Source organism: Mirounga leonina, unplaced genomic scaffold, assembly GCF_011800145.1.
Source record: "Mirounga leonina isolate KUSES-001 unplaced genomic scaffold, KU_Mleo_1.0 Mir_93, whole genome shotgun sequence".
In the NCBI taxonomy this organism is placed as follows: domain Eukaryota; kingdom Metazoa; phylum Chordata; class Mammalia; order Carnivora; family Phocidae; genus Mirounga; species Mirounga leonina.
This window is the reverse complement of record NW_023270854.1, coordinates 30800-52183: the sequence shown is the minus strand read 5'-3', so window position 1 is coordinate 52183 and position 21384 is coordinate 30800. Positions and strand designations below refer to the sequence as shown.

At 49.9% G+C, this 21384-nt stretch overlaps 1 protein-coding gene across 1 annotated transcript in view; it reads right to left on the bottom strand.

Moving 5' to 3' along the window:
• The window catches only part of PARD6G (par-6 family cell polarity regulator gamma), a 76379-nt gene extending 54995 nt beyond the window's left edge, over nt 1–21384 (bottom strand). Inside the window, exon 1 of the mRNA XM_034996289.1 lies at nt 21214–21384. Coding sequence (XP_034852180.1) covers nt 21214–21285 — 72 coding nt within the window. The 5' untranslated portion in view covers nt 21286–21384. The remainder of the gene's footprint in view (nt 1–21213) is intronic.

Below are 21384 nucleotides of genomic sequence, written 5' to 3'. Positions count from 1 at the left end.
TCCCATTCTGTGGGTTGCTTTATTCTGTGGACCCTGGTCCTTCTAAGGGGAAAGGTCACGGCTGTGGTCAGAGCACAAGGAAGAAAAGGTGGACTGTCTGAGACAGCTAACTTGTCTGCTAACCTAGAGCAGGTGCCCCAAGAGGATTTAACCCTAACATTTTATCCTAAGAATTCATGCTTGAGTACCCTATCACTCTTCTATGCAAGAAAAACAGATAAATTGAATTAAACCTTCTTTTCACATCGCCATAAGGCTCTATTTGTGGAGAGTATTTCTACATTGTTGTCAGTGGGTATGGAGTTCTAATTTTGCAAGATGGAAAGAGTCCTCACACATTCACAACAACGTGAATGGAACCAATCTTGCTAAACTGCTCAAAAACTGGCTAAGATGGTAAATTTAATGTATGTGTATCTTACCAAAACTATTATATAAAATAGATTTTTTACAGTAAAGAAGGTTCTAGCTTGAGTCACTACAAGTATTAAATCACAATTAGAACACAGTTACAAAATTTCATAATTATTAAACATCCAAAGTAAACATTTAAAAAATCTTTCCCTGAATGAAAAATGTTTAATGCTACACGAGGCAAGTGTAGCATCGGCTTTTTGGCTACTTCTGGCCGTGAATGTCAGCGCTGAGAGGCCTTCTCTCAGCAGCAACAGATGGGAGTGAGGGCTCTGAAGGCATGCCAGACCCCAGCCCTTCAACTCTTGACAAGTAATGTGCCAAAAGTAAATAATCATATCATTAAAATTATTTTTAATAATCTATTAGCTGACAATTTAATTAGGACAACTTTCAATGCCGTTGAAAGCAAAGTACTGGAAACAACTGGACTTGCAAGATTTCTTGCCCAATCCTTGGAACAATTCACTTTTTCAGTTTCTGGTAAGTTCATCAAGAATTACATGACAATGAATTGTGCCTGCTAATTATTGCATCTAGAGGAAACTTGTGTAATCTGATATAAAGGGGAAGTAAAAATATAAGATTAGTACCCCATGCCATTAATTTTTTAAATAAGATGCTTTTATTACAATGAAGTTGGATTCTTATGTGACACCATTACCAAGAGTCATTCAAATGGGTAAATGACCTCAATGTAGGACCTAAAACTATAAAATTCTGAGATGAAAACTTAGGGCAAAAGCTTTAGGACACTGGGGTTGGCAATGATTTCTTGGATAGGAAATCAAAGCACAGGTAACAAAAGAAGAAACAGATGTTAGACGTAGGGAAATCCACCTTTTGTGCATCAAGACATTATCCACAGAGGGGTGGCTCAGTCAGTTAAGCACCTGACTCTTGGTTTTGGCTCAGGTCATGATCTCAGGGTCCTGAGATCGAGCCCTGCACTGGGCTTTGCGTTCAGCATGGAGTCTGTTTGTCCCTCTCCCTCTGCTCCTCCTCCCACTCTGTCTCTCATAAATAAAATCTTTTTTTTTTTTAAAGGACACTATTCACAGAGTGTAAAAGCCTGTAAAAGGGATAATATTCAGAATATATAGAGAACTTCTAAGTATAAAGTGGCATATATCCATACAATGAAATGTTATTCAGCCTTAAAAAGGAGGGATATTCTGGCACCTGCTGCCACTCAGTTGAGCCTGGAGGACACTGCGCGAGAGACGCGAGCCAGTGCCACGGGACTCCTCTTGTATGAGGTCCTAGAGCCGCCAGATCATGGAGACAGAGGGCAGGCGGTGGTTGCAGGGAACTGAGAAGTCATTGCTTAAGAGAGTTCTGGAGATATGGGGGGGACAGCTGCAAAACACTGTGAATGTACTTAGGGATACTGAACTGCACACGTAAAATGGTTAAGTGGCAAATTTTATGTGATGTGTATTGTACTACAATAAAAGAAATGGAGGGGAACAAGATGTCCACAGGAGGCTGTGAAAAGCTGTGATTCATTCCTATGATACAGACGGCCACACACATATGCCGGGCTGTGTATGTGATCAGGAAAGGCCAGAGAAGGCTAAAAGCTCTCCCACCCGGCTGATCTTGGGATTCTGTGAGTTAGGAAGTGAAGGCTAAAGCAAAGAGTAAGTGGCTAGAGTATTGAAGATATGCCCCAACACACACACACACAGCCCCCAAGCAAGGGCTAGGGGACTTACTGGTTCAAATCATTTAAGGAAATCTCTGTTCAATCACCAGATGACCAGGAAACTAACAGTAGTCACACATGACAAATAATACACTTTACAGAATTGGTCTAGGAAAGTCACTAAAACAAAAAGCAGCAACATCCACAAACCCTTAAGAGGGAAGGGTTTGACTTCCAGAGTTATCACATCATATTATTTAAAATGTTTAGTTTTCAACAAAGTTATGAGATACATAAAGAGACAAAAAAGTGGCCCCCGTGCAGAGGAAAGTAAGCAGCCAAAGCAGTCACTGAGGGGGCCCAGATGCTGTACTTACAAGACAAAGATCTGAGATCAGCTATTATAATTATGTTCAAATAATTGAAGGAAACCATGTCTAAAGAGCTAAAGAAACCATGAAAGCAATAAACAGAGATTATCAACAAAGAGATGAAAATCATTTAAAAAAAAGAATCAGAAATTCTGCAGTTGAAGAGTATAGTAACTGAAGTGAAGATGTTCCCTAGAGGGACTCAACAGACAATTAGAGGCGGCTGAAGAAATAATCAGCAAACATGAGGATGGGTGAAGAAAAATGAACAGTCTCAGAGATCTGTGGTATGCTACCACGCATCCCAAGGAATACATTCCCTGTTGAGAGTCAGAGAGCTGGGGTCTGGCATGCCTTCAGAGCCCTCACTCCCATCTGTTGCTGCTGAGAGAAGGCTTCTCAGCGCTGACATTCATGGCCAGAAGTAGCCAAAAAGCCGATGCTACACTTGCCTCGTGTAGCATTAAACATTTTTCATTCAGGGAAAGATTTTTTAAATGTTTACTTTGGATGGTTAACTAGAGAGAAAAAGGCAGAAAGAATATTTGAAGAAACAATGTCCATAACTTCCCAAATCTGATTAATTTAATCTACATATCCAAAAGTCCAAACTACAATTAAGATAAACTCAAGGGGATCCACACCTAGAAGTATCATAGTCAAACTGTCAAAACCTAAAGCCAAAGAGGCAATCTTAAAAGCAGGAAAACAATTCCTTACATATAAAGAATCCACAGTAATATGAATGACTTCCTGTCTGAAATCATGAAGACTAAAATGTTGTGGGATGACATGTGGTGGGGGGAGGGGGGAGAATGTCAACTGAGAATTCTACATCCAGCAAAACTATCCTTCAAAAATGAAGGAGAAACGACATAGTCCCAAACACACAAGAACTGGGAGAATTTGCCACCAGCAGAGCTGCCTTATAAGAAATATTAAAGCCATCTTTCAGGCTGAAATAAAAGGACACTATACATTAACTTGAATCCAGGAAAAATCAAGAGCACTATTAAATGTAACTACAGAGGTATATATAAATGATAGTCAAAGTGTATTTTTGCTTGCTTGTAACTTGCTTCTTCTGATTAAAAGACAGCTCCAGAGGCAGTATGCCTGGTGGTACACACCAGCACGCTGACCCCACAGCAAGACCAGGGTCTGAAGAAATAACACTGGGTGTGGGGCCACTGGCTTTCCCTGGATAGTGCAGCCTCCCATGAGTGGATCCTGGCCTTATGTTGTCCCCCAAAATGCAGTGCAGATATAGCCTACAGTAAAGATGAACCTTGAAAACATTATGCTAAGTGAAAGATGCCAGACACAAAAGGTAAGACCATGTACTGATTTTTTCATGGATGAGTCAGTTTACATGCAAGGTACAGGATAGGTGGAGTCATAGAGAAAATAGACTAGTGGTTGCCAGGGGCTGGGGATAGAAGGAATTGAGAATAGCTGCTAATGGGTAGGAGGTTTATTTTTGGGGTGAAGAAAATGTTCCAAAATTAGATAGTGGTAATGATTGCGCAACTCTGTGAATATACTAAAAACTACTGAATTTATACTTTAAAGTTGTGAATTTTATTTCACATGAATTATAGCTTATAGAGCTGTAATTTTTTTTTAAGTTTCAACTCAAATAATAATTTTTTCAAATAGCCAATTGAAGGCTGATTGGAAGCTGTGTTCAGAAACATGGAAACCCCAGAGAGTGACACTGGACAGGTTCAATGCAGGCTCTGCTTTTGTTCTAGGCATACAGGAAACCCTAAGGGACCAAGTATCCAAGCATCTGTTGTCAGCACACATCAATTTAGAAGATAAAGATTTAAGAACTCAGGGAAGCCCCCCCCCCCCATTACTGCTGGGTCTTGCAGAGCAGAAACAGGATGCGAGACTTAGTCCAAGCTGGTAGGGCAAGCTTTTCCAGTTTGAATTGGTCCCACAGTGTTGAACTGGTAAAGACAGAGGGCAGGCATTCTGAGCAGGGTAGAACTTGCCTTCCCTCACACCCATCTCCACCCTGGCTCCAAACTGCAAAAGGCCCTCAGTCCCTCTTCTCCAATTCAGAAACTAAAACTCTAGATGAATGATATGTCTGGAGTCACAGGACTCTGGCAATACAAATCTGTTTTCATCATTCAATGTCATGTGACTTCAAGGATGATCCATTAGCGCTACCATGATTATTTCTTATTTTCCAGGTTAAAAATGTTAAAAATGTAAAATTTTCTTTTTCTTGATACCTAATGAGATCTCTCTACACTTTCCTGTATGTTAAAAAAAATCTGTTTTGTGTAGAACACTGCAGAGCACTAAAGGCTTGTTTGGGTTAGCTGTCTTCATGTCCACAATTAAATTTTAAGCTTCCTCATTGGAAGTGTCTCTCCAAGCATCCATACTGAGGGTCTCAGAGAGGGTGAGAATCTGCCCAAGGCCACAGAGCTCCTGGATTCCAGGCTGGAAATAAGACCCCATTTCCTGACTCTGATTCAATTCTATGTCTGCAGCACTAAGCGGCTACCACTCCAAGCTAACTGAAAAGTCATTCTTCCTACAATGGAAAATATGGTCCCCAGCTTCCCTCTTAAACTCGCTCAGGTACTCTTTTCTTTAAAACTCTAAAACGGCACACTTTTTGATGACTAAGAGGCAGCTGTGGCTCAATGTCATCCCTCCTGTTAGGGCTAAAGTCAAACGGAAGAGGAGGAAAATCAAACTGAGCACTTTCTTCTCACTGAGGCCCTTTCCACTGCTGTTTTTCCAGCTAGGGAGGGTGTTTAGGGCTTGAACCCCATGTGATGTCCCTGCATGCCCCAAAGAGGATGGGGGGGCAATTAATCACTGTTTCCATCACTTGAGGATTCAAGGCTCACACATATTTGTGTTTCTAACAGTTTCATGGGGGCAGGAGATACACATACCCCATTCTTAATCTCAAGCCACTTGGGAGAGATGCATTATCCCCTTCATCCCCCTCACAGAGGTAGGCAGCTCAAACCCAAGGGGGCAACATAACTGGCTCACAGTCTCTCTTTGCCACAGTGTCTGACTCAACTTCCCCCACCCCCAGCTCACCTCCTCTTTCAGGGTGCTTTTCACAAAAAGGGGAGTTGAAGGGCAAAGGTCTCTATTTCTGAATTTCTATCCTCTTTCATCATTTCCTTAAAATACTCTGTGTTTAAAAAAGCATTCTTTCCTTTTATGCATATAAATCAAGGTAGTCTTTGCTCTGAAGCAGTCAGAAAGGCTGGCCACACATGCCTGTGAACATAGCCACCATGGGGAAACCAGGAAGATTCATGCAAGACAAAAAAAAAAAAAAAGGAGGAAAATCAAGGTCTAGTATCTGGTATGATGCTTGAGGTGCCATCTGGAGCTGAGAGCTCACCTATTCTGGAGTTGGTCTAGTACCTGAGCTGGCTCATGGGGGTCCCACATAGGGATATCTGACTGAGACATCTGTGCAGTGTGTGAGGGCATGTTCTTGCAGACCTCTGACATGCATGCTTTAAAAAGAGAATTGGAATCACACTGTTTGGTATGTTTTTCTTTATGGTTTGAATAGGGATAGAACCACAGAGCTCAAAATTCAAAACGTTTTCAGTAAAAAGTCTCCCAGCCACCCAGTCCCCTCCCTACAGGAACCAGTGATTTCAGTTGTATGTGCCCTTCAAAAGCACGTGAAGGCATTAAAAGTGAGCTGTATCTATTTTCCTTCTTTTCTAAACAAACAATAGCACACTATCCACACTGGTCAACTCTGTGCTTTTTTTCACTTATCTGCTATATTTTGAAAACAGTCTTTTTCTGGATGCTTGTGGTCTTGTGGAGGAGGTATCTCTAGCTCTCCGATGCCCCTGAAGTGAGGAAGGTTGAGTCCCTGGGCCCACAGGGACATGACAGGGTATTGTCAGACTCACCAGGCACAGGAGCCAGGCATTAAGGTAGAGGCTTTACCAGTTAAAATTTGCTTAGTAACTGAGGCACTTCTAAGACTCTTCCCAAAACCCATGCAGCCACAAATTTGTAAGTACTATATGAGTTACAGTAGCAAACAGCTCACCACTGGAGTACCAGCCCATGAGAGTCTGCTTGTTCTAGACTAGTATAGTTCCAACACACAAATTTTCGTTGAATCAATGAATTAAGTCAGAACAGGAGCACAGGAGGAGATAGGAGCATGAAGTCACAACCAGTTCCCATGCCACACACCAGCCCAGTCCTGTGTATGTGAGATCTGAAGCCAAACGTCAGCGCCCCCGCCTCGCCCCCCAGGTGTCAGGGCAAAGATGATGTTTTCACCATCAAAACCAAGGAGGCAATGTTCCAACACTATTTGCAAGCAGGTGAGTAAACAGGCGACCTGGAAGGGTCTTTAACCATGTAGAACACAATCTCTATGGTAATCAGTTTGTGACCATATTTCCGATGGCTCAACGTTAAGTGCCCATTTTAAAGACACAAAGTCTCTCGGGGTCTCAACCACACCCAGGGGCTGCCTGAAGGTGTTTCTGAGGAAAGGCCTTGTTTCCAAATGACTTTCCCAGGAAGGAAGGGCAGTAGGTTGCTCTGACCACTTGCCTTCTGCTCGGAATAAATCAGGTGGGAGCCCTTGGGTGGGTGACACTAGGCTGTGCCCTCCACTAGTGACCATGCAGTAGACACCACACGCTTGCTGAAGGCAGATGGACTCTCCCGAGAGGCTCCGAGGCCCCGTCCCACCTGCTTCCCAGCTCAGATCCCTTCCTTGATTCTAAAGAGAAGAACGTCTGAGAAGCTTCACTCACTCTTGCTGCTCCCTTTCACCGGAGCGCGACTCCAAGAACCACCACGCACCAGGACACTTCCAAAAGTGTCCTATTAAGTGACACATGTGTCTGTACTTGAACTCACTCCTCCAAACTACGAAGTAGGAACTTATTCACCAAACAAATATATTCCTGCATTGGGCTTTGCAGTTGTAAAAGAAAAATATGGTCTCCATTTTATCCCGCCCCCTCCCGCCCCCGACCCTGGAGTATAGTAGGTACACAAAATTCATTTACTGAATAACTAGTGTAATGCATGCCTCCTGCTTTTATCATCTAATCAATATGTATGGAGTGGCTCTAAGCAACAGGTTATCTCCTACATACTGGGTAAGTGAGTGAACCAAACAGAAAAAAGGCCTGTCCTCATGAAACTTACGTCCTGGCGGGGAAGACAGGTAGCAAACAGTAAAAATGACGCATGCAGGTAAATCATATAGTAGTTAGAAGCTGGTCAACGTGCCATGGGAGAAAGGACAGAATACACTAAGCAGGCGAGTGTGCTCCCTAATCTGCCGGGAGCTACGCGGGAGTGCAGACCGTCACAGCACAAGGGCCCCTGGGTCTCTTCCCGCAGTCCGGGATGGGTCAGCCTCCTCTGCCACTGCGCGGGACTGCGGGGACTTGGGGCAACCCCCTCAGCCTGTCTGCAGGGTGGGGCGCTGTGAAGGCTCCCACACAGCGCAGGTTGCAGCCGCAGCCGCTCTACTCCTGATCACTGTATTAATACAACGATTACTACCAGAACAGTGTTTTACTGAAAAAAAAACCCTTCAGGGCTGGACCCCGCAGTTATCCCGAAATTGCTGTGATCTTGAGGGGTCAAGGAGGGTACTACTAGACACTAAGTCTTATACTGACACCCACTGACTGGGGCCCGAGGCTGAAGCACCCAGCATTCCTAGGGTCACCTCCTAGTGTAATAGGTTCTTTATCTTGGATAAAAGATACTCCCGAGGGGCATCCAGCGACCCACTTTGTCCTATCACGCACGATAAACGCAGACTTAAAATGATGCACTCATGTTACCCTGGTTATCCACCCAGATTATCCCCGCAGCTCTCTGAGCTCTCTCTGCAGGGCACCTCCCCGCCCATCCTTAGGGACCCAGCGTCCCAGGCCCCGCCCCCCTGCGGAGACGTCACTGAGGAGCTGCCGGCGAGGCCCCGCCTCCAGCTCGGCCCCGCCCCCTCGGCCCCTCCCCCCAGGTCCCGCCTCCAGGTCCCTAAGGCGAGAGGAATCAGAAGTCATCAGAAACAGATTTTCAAGGAAAACATTCACCAAAATATTTACAGTTGTCAAAACTGTTAACTGTAAAATTGTCACCAGAGGAAGCACATTCCCAGGATGAAATATAATTAAGCCAACAGAAATGCTGTGTTAGAGGGACGCCTGGGCGGCTCTGTCAGTGAAGCGTCTGCCTTCGGCTCACGTCAGGATCCCAGGGTCCGGGGTTCGAGCCCCGCATTGGTCTCCCTGCTCAGAGGTCCGCTTCTCTCTCCCTCTGCCCCTCTCTCCTGCTTGTGCCCCCGTTCCCCGTCAAATAAATAAATAAAAATATTTTAAAAATATTAGAAGGGGTTGGGAAGTGAGAGAATATAAGGCAAAGCTGAATCTAGTGTGACCCTTAGGGTGCAGCACAGAGCTAAGCCAGAAGGCCCAGCCCAGGGCTGTGACTACTGCCTAAGCCAAGAGCCCAGGGAGCCATGCACCCCTGGACCCCCTGTGGCCAATGAAAGCAGGCTCTCTGGGGCTGGACCTCCCCAGCGTGTGTCCCTTGAACCAGCAGCATCATTGTCACCTGGGACCTGCTGGAGATGCATGACCTCAGGCCCCAGGCCTAGGGAGAGAGTCAGAATTCTACTCTAGAGTCCCAGGGACTCATGTGCAAATCAGTCTGAAAAGCAGGGTTGTACATATCCCAGCGTGCATCTTGCTAGTCACTGCTAGGGGCTGTTGTTTAGTGTTGGTTCCTTGAATGAAATCTTATTGAATGCCAGATATGGGTGGCACCCAGTGCTCGTGTTGAGTGTCTTCATGGGGCTGGTGGTTGTCTGAGAGCCCAATGTGGGACAGTAATCATACATGCAAATGTGTAATTACAAACTGAGAATTGCACACAAAGGAACTGTAGGACACAGGCCCTGATTCAAACTGTGTTTATGAGGAGAAGAAATATTCAGGTGGAGAGAGGACACAGCCCTGGATGTGAAAGGGCTCAGGTGTCACTCTGTAAAGTCATGCAACCACCTCAGGCCGTTTGGGGCAGGGCCAAGGAGCAGGAGTGCATGTGCATACTACAGAGAAAACTGTGGGAAGGCTCCCACTGAGGGAATGATCAGGAAGCACAGGGTGTTAGCCTCATGTGGCATCTGTCAGAGCGTGGGACCCTGCCATGCGATGACTTCTTGGCTGACATGTTGAGACAGTTTAAAATCAGGCCACAGACCTGTGAGTCAGATGGGGTGGAGCCGACAGCAGAGCTTGGCCCCTTCCTGTGCCCTATCCACACACCCTGACCCAGAGTGATGATGGCCAGCCACCAGTAGCCACAGAACTGCTCAGGTGAACATCCTTTGTGAGGCTGCTGGGCACTAAGAACCCACTGCACCTGGGTCACCTCAGTGAGCATGTGTGTGCTACAGGTCACATGTGTGCTCTTCTGCTCACATACATGCTCTCCAGCTCACACGTGCGATCTGATCCGTGGACCCACCACTGGTTAATGGAGATGTGGGGTAGGGCTGAGAGTGGAGGACACAGAGATTTAGGAACAGGGTTCACGGTTTCTGTCTGGCAGGGATTTCCAGTACGGTGTGGTCAGTGCCATGCTTTGCGTACAAGCTCTCTCTAATCCTAACAGCCACCCAGAAGTGTCACTGGTCCCATTTTAAAGGCCAGGGATTGATACCTGGAAGGATTCGATCCCTGACCACAGTCATGAGGGTGGTAAATAGAAGAACTGAGGCTAATACCGGAGGGAATGCAGGAAAGAGCTAAAGAGCTCCAATGGTGAGTATTCCATGTGGAAAGTCAAACACTGGGATACCCCACCGGGAACAGACTTCCCAGGTAGGAAGGGGCGCCTGAACCCGACAGCATGGAGGAAGGAGGACTGTCGGCAGGTGGAGTAGAGTGATGAAGAGCCGGGCTGCTCCAGGAGCTGAGGGTCAAAGTGCAAGAGACCTGGTTGCTATGACAGGTAGAGATGGCAGACTGGAGGGACCGCAGAGGTCAGAGCATGCAGGAGGTGAAGGCCAGGTTTCTCATCTGTCCCTGCCTTCATGGGACTTCTCAGAAGCAGAAATCCACTCCAGTAGAGGCCTGGAACCTGGCCCCCAAGGAAGTGGGGTTACATCCCAGTACGAACTCACGATTCACAAAAAAGGGGGCAGTTTCCAGGGATGGGGATGGGCTGAGGTGGGACAGGGTCTGGACCAGTGGTGTCTTTTATCAATACAGACGGGAGGGCAGAGTCATTCATTACGCACAAGGCTCTTGAGGTGCAAATTCCTGACTCGCCTTTACTGGCTGTGTGACTCTGGATAATTTAAACTTCTCTGAGCATATTTCCTCCTTTTAGAAAAGGGACAAAAACATATTTTTCATAGGGTTTTTGTGAGACTCAAATACATGTGCTATCCTGAGAGTGTAGTCCCAGCAAAGGGTCGCTGTTCACCAGAGTGCCTGAAGAAGGTGCATCATGCACAGACGTTCACAGGGCTGTGGTCTGAGCCCTTCTCAAAGACTGAAACTTGCAAACACAATAAACGCAGCCCCTTGGCTACGCACCCCTAGTCATGCAATTCAAGGGGCATCTGCTAAGTGACATGTCCAGGTGTGCCAGGGACCAGGAGAGTCGCTAATACTACTCTGCACTCTGCACACAGCTGCGAAGAGGAGGAAGTGGGGGAGGTGGTCAGGTTCTCCCTGTACCCACCATCTCCCAGCAAACAGACAGTGCACACAGGTCAGAACTCATGGGGCCGCCTGGGAGAGGGGGTTTCACAGGATGGACGAGGGATATTGAGAAAGTAGCAGAGCCCTGAGCCAGTGTCCAGGAGGTTCGGGGAGGGGGGTGGAGAGATAGAGGATATAATTTCAGACTGCGTCCAGGCAGGTAGGTGTTGTCTATTTTCCAGGAGGTGGGATTAGCGAATAATGTGAAACAGATGGGAAGCACTTGAGGGTTTAAGACCTGGTTTTGCACTTGCAGGTGGGATCTTGGTTAGGTGACCTAACAGGCTGGTCAAGCCCCCAGGGTCCTCCTCTCCAGGGCCCATGCACAGGCTGGCAGAAAGCCCAGTGCACAGCTGATGCTCCAGGAAGGGGAGCTGTAACCACGAGATGTCACTGGAACTGAACACAGAAGGTCACACCCGCCCAGACTGTCCTTGAGGTGATGTGACCCAGTGGCAGCGGCTCCCACCAGGCTGGCCGAGCTCCCAGTGCAGGGAGGGAGCCCAGAGACCGTGTGCCTCCCAGAAACACAACCAAAGGGAAGTGTGGGGTGTCCCCAGTGGTACAACACTGGGCCACTCTGAAAGCAGTGCCCTGACTAGTCCTCTGCACCTGGGCTGAGAAGAGGTGCCGCTGACAGACAAGCAACGGGGCCACACCCCTGGGAGACTGCTCTCAGCTTGTGTGGTGGGGGGACAGGGCAGGCGACTCCAAGCTCATTGGGAGAAGGGATCACAGGGCAGCTCATCTCCTGAGGAGTGGAGGGGGGTCCTCAATACACCACTTCCCGCAGGAGTTCTCCAGACATGCAGAGCCCCTACATCACCTTCCCGTCAACAGGCGTGCATTCCGGTGAGGCTGGGGTCTGCACCCCTTACGCCTGCACCCGTAGAGCTGCTGATGGGCCTGAGGTGACCAGAGTCCAGAGGCTGGGCGCCTCCTCCTCCTCCACATGAGGGAGCACCCTACAGACACAGAAGTTTGTTTTGTCCCATAGCAACACCCCGTTATTATCCCAGACCGGTGAGGGAAGGGAGGTCAGGACTTGTGGGTGGGGAGCCAGTGGCTCAGGCCCCCATGCCATGGAAAACAGGATACTGACATGACTTTTGCCTCCAAAGCCCTCCAGCATGGCAGCCATATGGCCCTTACAGTTCTCTCTTCCACAGAAGAGCCCTTACCCAGGGACCTCAGGGTCCTTCCATGTCCCCAAAAAGAGGCCCCTTGTCTGTCCCTGCCCTGTCTCAGAGGCAAAAGAACCAAGAGAGGTCTGCCTGGTAGACTGACTGATGCCTAACCTGCCTTTCGGCAAGCATGCTGATGTGATAAAATGGAGAATAAGTACCTCCACTCTCTAGCAGGAGCAGACAAAGCCCCAAAGGGGCTGCAACAGGATTTGTCAACATCAGCAGGTGTGAGAGTGGTGAGCTGTGGGGCGACACGGCAAACCTCCCAGGGTGAAGGTGGTCTAAAGCACTTTCCTCCACAGGTGTCCACAGCCCACCAAGCTGGAGGCTGCTCATGGGGTCTTTGTTCTACATGTGAGGCTCAGACACTTTTTAAAAGGGAGATTTCCCATCCTCATTGAAGAGCCTGCGCATGAGATGCCCCATGACCATCAAGCAGCCCCCAGGCCCAACCTTGCTCATCTGGAGTCTCAGCTTCTCCATGATGCCAGGCCCACCAGAGGGGCCCACGGAAGCTGGTGTGGACTAAAGGAAAGCCAAGAAAGGCACGACAGCAGCAACGGGAGCCACGCAGCCACAGGAAGGAGTGTAAGAGCCCCTTCCCACACCAGTGGAGGGAACCTTAAATTCTGCAAGATAAAGAATCTCTTCCTGAATTATTGTATTAATCCAACAAGCACTTAATAAGTTGTAGTTCAAGGCCTTCGGGGCTCCCAGATGGTCAGACCTCCTACAGCAGCCCCGAGTGCTTCCTTCGAGCACAGCGAGAGCGGGAACACCAGCAGGGGGAGCGGGAGAGGGGAAGCAGGCTTCCCCTGAGCAGGGAGCCCGATGCGGGGCTCGATCCCAGGACCCCGGGACCATGACCCGAGCCGAAGGCAGACGCTCAACGACGGAGCCACCCGGGCGCCCCTCAACATGGACTTTTAAATCAATTTCCTTTTGACTTCAAATCCAGTCTAGTCCAGGGTTAGAGCCGAGAACAGCCACACTGGGTGGTGGGTTAGGATAACCAAGACCACCCAGGCCAGCCTCTGTGTCTCCTGGCACGGGAGTACAGCAGCATCGCAGAAGGCTAGTGAAAAGCACAAGCACCCCGAAGAGGCACTCACGTATGCAGCCAGCAAAGGACATGCATACAGCTTGGGGTGCCATCTAAACAGGCGAATGTCCCCTTCGGACACAAGAGTATCTCATTACATCATATCCGAGAACCAGCACACTCATCTTTAGTGACAGAGACCCTGATGGTGGTTACGCTGGGGGCGGACGAGGGAAGCTTCCTGGATACTGGAATGTTCCATACTTTGATCTGTATAGTGTTCATCTGGGTATGCAAACATGCAACATTTCATCAGGCTGCATGCCTGAGATTAGTGTACGTTACTGTCACACAGGAGAGAACCCACCACATTCAGGAGGTCTGGAACAGCCTCCTGAAAAGGCAGCTATTTCAGCCTTGAGGCAAGAGCAGGACAGGGGCGGGTTGTAAGAAGGTCAGCCCGCGGAGCACGGGGAGGAGACAAACCAGGATTTAACAGGGCTGGGCCATGCATGAGGCCCTGCGTGGTTTTCAAACTCTGTAAGCAGCAAAAGCTTTTTTTCTCCCCCCAAGTGAAATGCAACGCACATACCCCAAAATACAGAGCAGATGCTCTGGTTGGGGATGAGGAGGGGAGCCTGCCAGCAAGCACCTACTCAGAGCCCCAGTGAGGAACACAGCCTTGGGAAGAGAGAGAGAGAGATGGATGGTGGGATGTGGGAGACACATCCCTGGATCCCAGGAACCTGGGACAGACTGAAATTAGGGGACAGGCAAAAAGAGGCAGGGAAGGTAGCTGATGTCACAGCTGTGACAGTGAGTGTCCTCGGCCTGCTACCCTATCTGTAGGTAACACAGGGCTGTGCAGGGGCGTCTGCAGGAGGAAGCACGTAGGGTTGACAAGGAAGGGGTATGAGCACTGCTCCTGGAGATGCACAGAGAGCTGGCTCTGAAGAGGGGACCCACGCGCCATGCCCCCTGGAGCTCTCAGCCTGTAATCAAACACTGAGGAACTCAGCAGACACCAACACTGCAGAAATATCAACATGGACTTTTTTTTTTTTTTTTTAAGATTTTATTTATTTATTTGACAGAGAGAGACAGTGAGAGAGGGAACACAAGCAGGGGGAGTGGGAGAGGGAGAAGCAGGCTTCCCGCCGAGCAGGGAGCCCGATGGGGGGCTCGATCCCAGGACCCTGGGATCATGACCTGAGCCGAAGGCAGACGCTTAACGACTGAGCCACCCAGGCGCCCCTCAACATGGACTTTTAAATCAATTTCCTTTTGACTTTAAAAGTTTCTCTTTTTTTCCAGCTCATCTTCTGCCCCACTTCTGTCTGCTCTCTCTCTCACGGCACTAGCAGGGAGGGGACAAGGCCACTGACCCCTCTCAGAGGTGCCCTGGGAATAATCTTATCGGGGAGTCAAGCTTGCTCACCTTCCTCAAAAAGTAGTTCTTTTCTAAAGTATCCTAACAACTTCTGAACTAGTAGCTATTAGAAAAATCAAGTTGTTCCTTAGCTGAATTCAACTCAGCCAACATTTATTGGGTACCTTCTGTATGCAAAACATTGCTCTTCACACTTTAGATGCTGAGTGCTTCCTTGGAGCATACTACTGAGAAATGCAGCTAGTTTCCTGAGCTGGCCTCTCAGTCTAGTGCAGTGGAGAGCCCCCAGCTAGGGAAAAGTGGAGGCCAGAGCCCAGCTACTTCTGGAAGCAATGAGGGGAGAAGGTGCTCTGATTTATCTCAAAGCAACCACAGCAGACTTAGACATTGCTGATGCTGGAAAACAGACGGGAACGGTTCCTGGAGGCTGAGCATCATGACTGGCCTTGCTGGGTGGGCAGGCCTGCCAGCTGGGAGGCAGTGGAAACCTCTGAGCTCAAGGAGATGTGAAGTAGTGATTTGGTGACAGTATGGATATTAGAATGAAGGAACCCCCCCCCCCCCCAATCTTCTCACTTACCAGACCAAACCTTCGTTGGGTCCTAAGTCTCTACGGAGGAGATACTGTCTATCCTGACTATCTTTGTCCCCCAGCACATGTCCTATACCTGGCCCATAGTAGTTGCTCCATAAATGAATAAAAGAATGGATCAACACGTGGCAGAATCCGACTTTTAAGAACAACTACTGAATAGAGGACTTCCCTTGACACCAAGCCACAGAACCTGCTGTGGTGATGTAAGAAGGATAGAACTTTCCCCCCCAAAGCACAAGAGCTGTGCTTACAAGCTCTAGATCCAGACAGGCCCGGGGGGGGGGGGTCAGTCTCACTGTGCACAGGGCAAGCGAGGGACACCTGCATCAATACCTGGACCTGGACTTCAGGGCCTGTCGGGAAGAGGAATCAGGAGCCCTCCTTCCCCAGTGGCCACTGAAAGTTCGTGGCAAAGAGCGTGCACTCTGGAGCCAGACTGCTCGGGCTCTCTGACCTTGGGTGGCTTCACAAAACTCCCTGGACCTCAGTGTTCCTCTCGTATGATGGGGGAGATAACAGGACCCATCTTGCAGGGTTGGGATGGAGGTTAATGAACTATTATTTGCAATTGCAATATATTTAGAACAGTGTCTGGCATGTATACACATTTATATATTGGGGCAGATGGTTAAATAATCTTAAACACTTCTGAGTGCAACCTATATACAGAGGGCAGTGTCCAGCCTCAACCATGTGTATACCTCCAGCGTGACCAGGGGCAGCCGCAGAGGGAGGTTGCAGGGTGTGTGTTGGGGCTAAAAAGGGTCACGGTACCTGCTATTGCTCCCCACATTCACAGAAGAGTAGAAATTTGCCAAGAGGAAGTGGCGAGCCAGTAAACAGGCACACAGCCAGCTGAACAAGTCTGACACTAACCCTGATGCTCCCTTTAACCACTGCGGTCACGGATGCTTCTGTCACCCCATTCCAAGCTCACTGGTTGCTTGCCTCTAAAAGTCTGGAAGGCCCCTTCATGGGAAAGTGTCAGGATGATTCTAGACATGATTCACAAATGTTAGAGCTTCTGATACCTTGAATGGTTGTGCCTTCCAATCCTTGACACTCCTTTCCTCAAGGTGGGAGAACTCTCTATCGGAAATGCCATGGGTCCTAGGAAAGGGCTTGAACCCCTTGGCCAGTTGGGGTGCCCCCCTGGGGAGAGTGCATAGGGCTTTCTGTTGCTTCCAGCCAGAGACCCACATCAACACCACTGGCACCCACCAAACTGACAGTCCTACCTGGGTCCCTGGTGAGAGTCCCCTCCGAGGCAGCTTCCCACAACAAGTCACCCAACCTGTTCGAACACAGGCACGCACACATACAGAACCGGAATCTTGAAAGGGTGTAGCTGACACACACAGGTGAGTCAAACTGTGTCAGGCAGTTCTCAACTGGCCCACGGGAGGCAAGCGCTCAACCACCCCATGGGGAGAGCCTGGCCCAGCCCCCAGCCCACCAGATGGAGAGACGTGTCCCTGCAGCACTGGGCAGCCAACGGCCTCAGCCAGGGATAGGATCTGAGGACCAGGGGAATCATACAGGCTTAAATCACTGTTACCTCAGCACTGACTAGAGTCTGTTGTCAAGCAGGTACCATAACTCCATAAAAAATAAGAACACTAACACTGCAGGAAAGAAAGAGGCAGCTAAAAATAGATGAATAGCCCACAAATATAAAAATGTTCAATTCACTAATAATTTAAGGATCTAATGAAAACAATGGGATGGTGTTCCACTTATGTGATCGGGAAAGAAGAAAATACCCAGGGAGGGAGGGGAGAGAGAGAGGGATAGACAGACAGGAAACAGTACATAAATCTGCACAAGAGCCTTTCTGCAAGAAAATTTAGCAATATATACTCAAAGTCTTCAAAACATGTATACTGTTAACATAGTAAGTGCACTTCTAGGAATCTGTCCTGAAGAAATAGTTCTTTATATCCTTTATGTAACAAATCTCTACATACTCTGTATATGTTTATGTAGATGTTTAAGTACAAAGATGTTTTGCACAGCATTGTTTATTATAGAAAACACTGGAAATGACCCAAATAGGATACTGGTTAAATTAATTATGGTTTACACATAAGATAGAATACAGGTATTCTTTAAAAATACTAATGACGGGCGCCTGGGTGGCTCAGTTGTTAAGCGTCTGCCTTCGGCTCAGGTCGTGATCCTGGGGTCCTGGGATTGAGCCCCGCATCGGGCTCCCTGCTCCACGGGAAGCCTGCTTCTCCCTCTCCCTCTCCCCCTGCTTGTGTTCCCTCTCTCACTGTCTCTCTCTCTCTGTCAAATACATAAATAAAATCTTTAAAAAAAATACTAATGACATGACAAAACACTTGTAGAGTTAAGTTGAAGGGGGACAGCAGGCTACAGCATGACATGCCTATAAAATATGACCCTGATTCTGTAAAATACAGATGTATGTGTTAGCATGTGCATATAGAGGGTCAGGAAGACATGCAGCCACACTTAAGAGTGGCTCCGTTTTGGATGGTAGAATTACCCCATTTTGTGCCTGATATGGTTTCTAAATTTTCAGCAATGACAATGTATTTCTTTAGAGTCCAGAAAAGCCTCCAACACGATTTAAGCAAAGCAGCAAACACTGGACTAAAACCCTCCGTAGGGACTTTCCCCCAAACACAGTGGACATGCCATGCCTGGGGGTGTAAACATGGTCCTCTGTCTCTGCTCTGAACAATCACGCTGTGCCGGTGCTGAGACAAGGGCCATAAGATGAGCGGGGGTCGGAGGATGGAGGGAGCTCGGCCTGGTGAAGGCATCGGATGAACTTGGTAGGAGAGGGTTGGCACATAGGGCGGATTCTCAGAGAGCACGTCAGGTGGGGGAAAGCCACATAACCAGAGCAAACAGACTACCAGGTTAAGAGAACGTGAGTGAGGCCCAAGTAGAAGGCAGGGGCTCAGGGGGGCACACTGCACAGAGGGTAACATGCTCCTTCACATAGCTGGAGTCCTCTGCTCCTTGTAGAGGCCTCCCCTAGCACAGGGCCTCCTGCTACCCCTACAAGGGGCCAAGACTTGCTCCCCTGGGCCTGAAACATCCCCAGAACTGTGCACAGCCCCTCCCTCCACACTGCAGGTCTTATGGGAGGAGAGGCAAAAGTCAAAAGCAAATGGGAAAATGGCAGCCTCGGTACCAGAACTGAGGAGTCGCAAGTGCATTCTGCTGGTTTGGGGAGGAATAGATGAATCACGAGTATTAAAGCAGAAACGTTTGGGGAATATAAGGGCCTGTGTGACGGGGGAGAACCACCAGGTAAAGACAATGTCCCCAGGGCTTGGGAAGTTGACTTGCTGTGGCACATGGCCCAAAATTCTGAGAGGATGAGAGGTGAATTTCAGCCCCAATATTCTGAAACGCCACAGAACCCTGAACTGCAGGGACTGACCGGTACCTCTGCAGGCAGGCCGTAGATTTCAGAGTGCGTTCATAGTCATCACTTCATTTTGTCCTGGGAGGTAAGAAGAACAGGAACAATGCCCATTTTACAGGTGGAATAACGAGGCTCTGAAGGGCTGAAGGACTTTCCTGAAGGTTCCAAAGAGTAGTAGGCGGCAGACCTGGCTGGACTCAACCCCCAGCACCATTTTCCCCACATGCAAACCCAGGTTTCTGGTGCTGCATTTAATGTGAATAAAGACATCACTGTCATAAAGTTTTTCTTCCTGTATTTTGACAACAGCAGCTGCAGAGATGGATTCCAGGGTAGCAAATATTAAATTTTAAGGGGGCCAGTGGGAGGGTGTGTACTGAGGGAAGAGCCAAGTGGACTCTCTGGACAAACAGTAAGGCAAGCCCCATCACCCAAAATGGTGTGTGTGTGTGTGTGTGTGTGTGGTGTGTGTGTATGTGTGTGTTGAACCAGCCAGCTCAGCAGGGCCCACCCAGGTTGGTGTGGCCCTTCCAGGGGTACTCCCAAATTCAACCAAAACTCCAGCCCTGCCCCTCACCTCCAGGGGAAGACTCACTGCATCTGAATCTGAGCCTGAGTACCCTTCTTCACTGGGGAGCCAAAGGGGGTAGGGCAGTCGGAGGCAGCCTGCTGGGCAGCCAGGACATCCACAGCCCCCCACTCCCCTCCTGGAGGAGACGCAAAGGCAGGCTCTTACTCTCCATCTCCCAGCGGCCTGCATGGTACCACCAGTTCAGACTGTGCATAAGGCCTGGTGAGGGCAGTGTCTCCAGATCGATCCTTCTAGATAGATCCTCCGGAGCTGTGCATGTCACCAGGCAGCTTCAAGGTGCACGTGCTGCGGAGCACGAGGAATGTGGCTTGTGTGACTCAGGAAAAGTGTTTAATGTTAGTCAATCTACCCTTAAAATCAAGTAGCCTCTGGAGGAACAGCAGGAGGGACCCTTGCTCGAAGTGTTCTGTATGTTCACTGTGCTTGCTGGAGATGGCAGGGATATGCATCCAACAAACGTGCGGGACCGAGCCCGCGCTACAAGAATGGACCTTCATGGGAATCTCTATATTCTTTCCTACAACTGCCTGTGAATCCATGATGATCTTGAAAAGTTAAAAAAAAAAAAAAAAAAAAGACCCATCACATATGCTCAGTGCCTATGATAGTGGTCAAAGAGCCACTATCTGATCAGCCACATTCCCGCACATAACTCAGAGCGGGCACATTTGCTTTGCGAGGGTAGGGGCACTCCTGGGCGAAAGAGGGGATGCGTCCCGGGCGAGGGTCACAGAATTAGCATTGGGGAAAAGCTGCGATCTTAAGAGAAGTGAGGAGTTCATAAAGACCGTCTCCCCAAGATGAGAATGAAATCCTGCAACTCACTGGTTCATTGCAGAGAAGCCGCCCCCCATCCTCGGCGGATGCCCTGTAAATCCTTCACCAAAGGACCCGTTTGGCCCTTCCTTAACCGGCAGGGGCGGCCTGGGCAGGGGGGCCGCTGGACTCCGCTCCCTAGGCACAATCGCCCCGCGCGGAGTTGGGGTTCTGAGCTCTCCCCTCCAGCCCCTCTCCAAGCACTCAGGCTTCTCCGCCTCGCTTTACAGAAGGCGGGAGGCGTAGAGAAAGGGCGAGAGGGCCGACTCCCAGGCAGCAGCAGCGAAGGGCCCGAGGAGCCCCCTCCTCCGGGACCCTGAACAACTGCAACCAAGACCCTCGCAGACAAAAGCGTCAGCCTCCAAGGAGCCGCCCCCGCAAAGGGCAGAAGCGCCAGATCCTATCAGCCAATTAACCGAACGCGCACAGACACCCGCAAGTTGGGGCACGCTCGGGCCGGGGCGCGGGCAGCGGGAGGGGCCACCGGCCGGGCGCGCCCGGAGAGCCTGGGCCTGGGGCGCGCCGGCGGGGCTGGGGGCCCCGGCCGGCTGCCGCTCTCCCCTCGCGGGTTCCGAGGCTCCTCCGCAGTGAAGGAGGAGGCGCGGCCCGGCCCTCCCCCGGCCCAGGCCCCCAGGCTCCCCAACGGCCCCACTCCGAGCAGCCCCCGGGTCGCCCCGGAAACGCCGCCCCTCCACCGTGCTGCGCGCCGGGTCGTCTCCCGCTCGTGGAACAAAAGAGCCTCTCCCGCGGGGGTCCGTAGCCCGCGCGGCCCTCCTAGCGCCGGGCTCCAGGGGCACCCATCGGGCTGCCGGGCTTTGTGTCCGTGCAGGGGCGGAAAGGGCGGCGGGACCCCCGCGCATCCCGCGGCGGCGCCCGCACTCCAAAGTTGTCGCCAGCCCCCCTACCTCCCGCAGCGCCCAGTCCCCCCCTCGGGGCGCTCATTCATTCTCAGGGGGGCGCAGACCGCCGGCTGCGGCTTACCTTGCTCTTGACTTCCACCGCGCTGCAGTCGTAGAAGCGCAGGGTCTGAGACTTGTGGAAACTCCGGTTCATGGTTCCGGCCCCGCTCAGCCTCGTCTTCTCCCTGGCTCCTCGCTCCAGGGGCTGCAGGAGGACGCTGGGGGCGGCGCCCCCCGCCCCGGCCCCGACCCC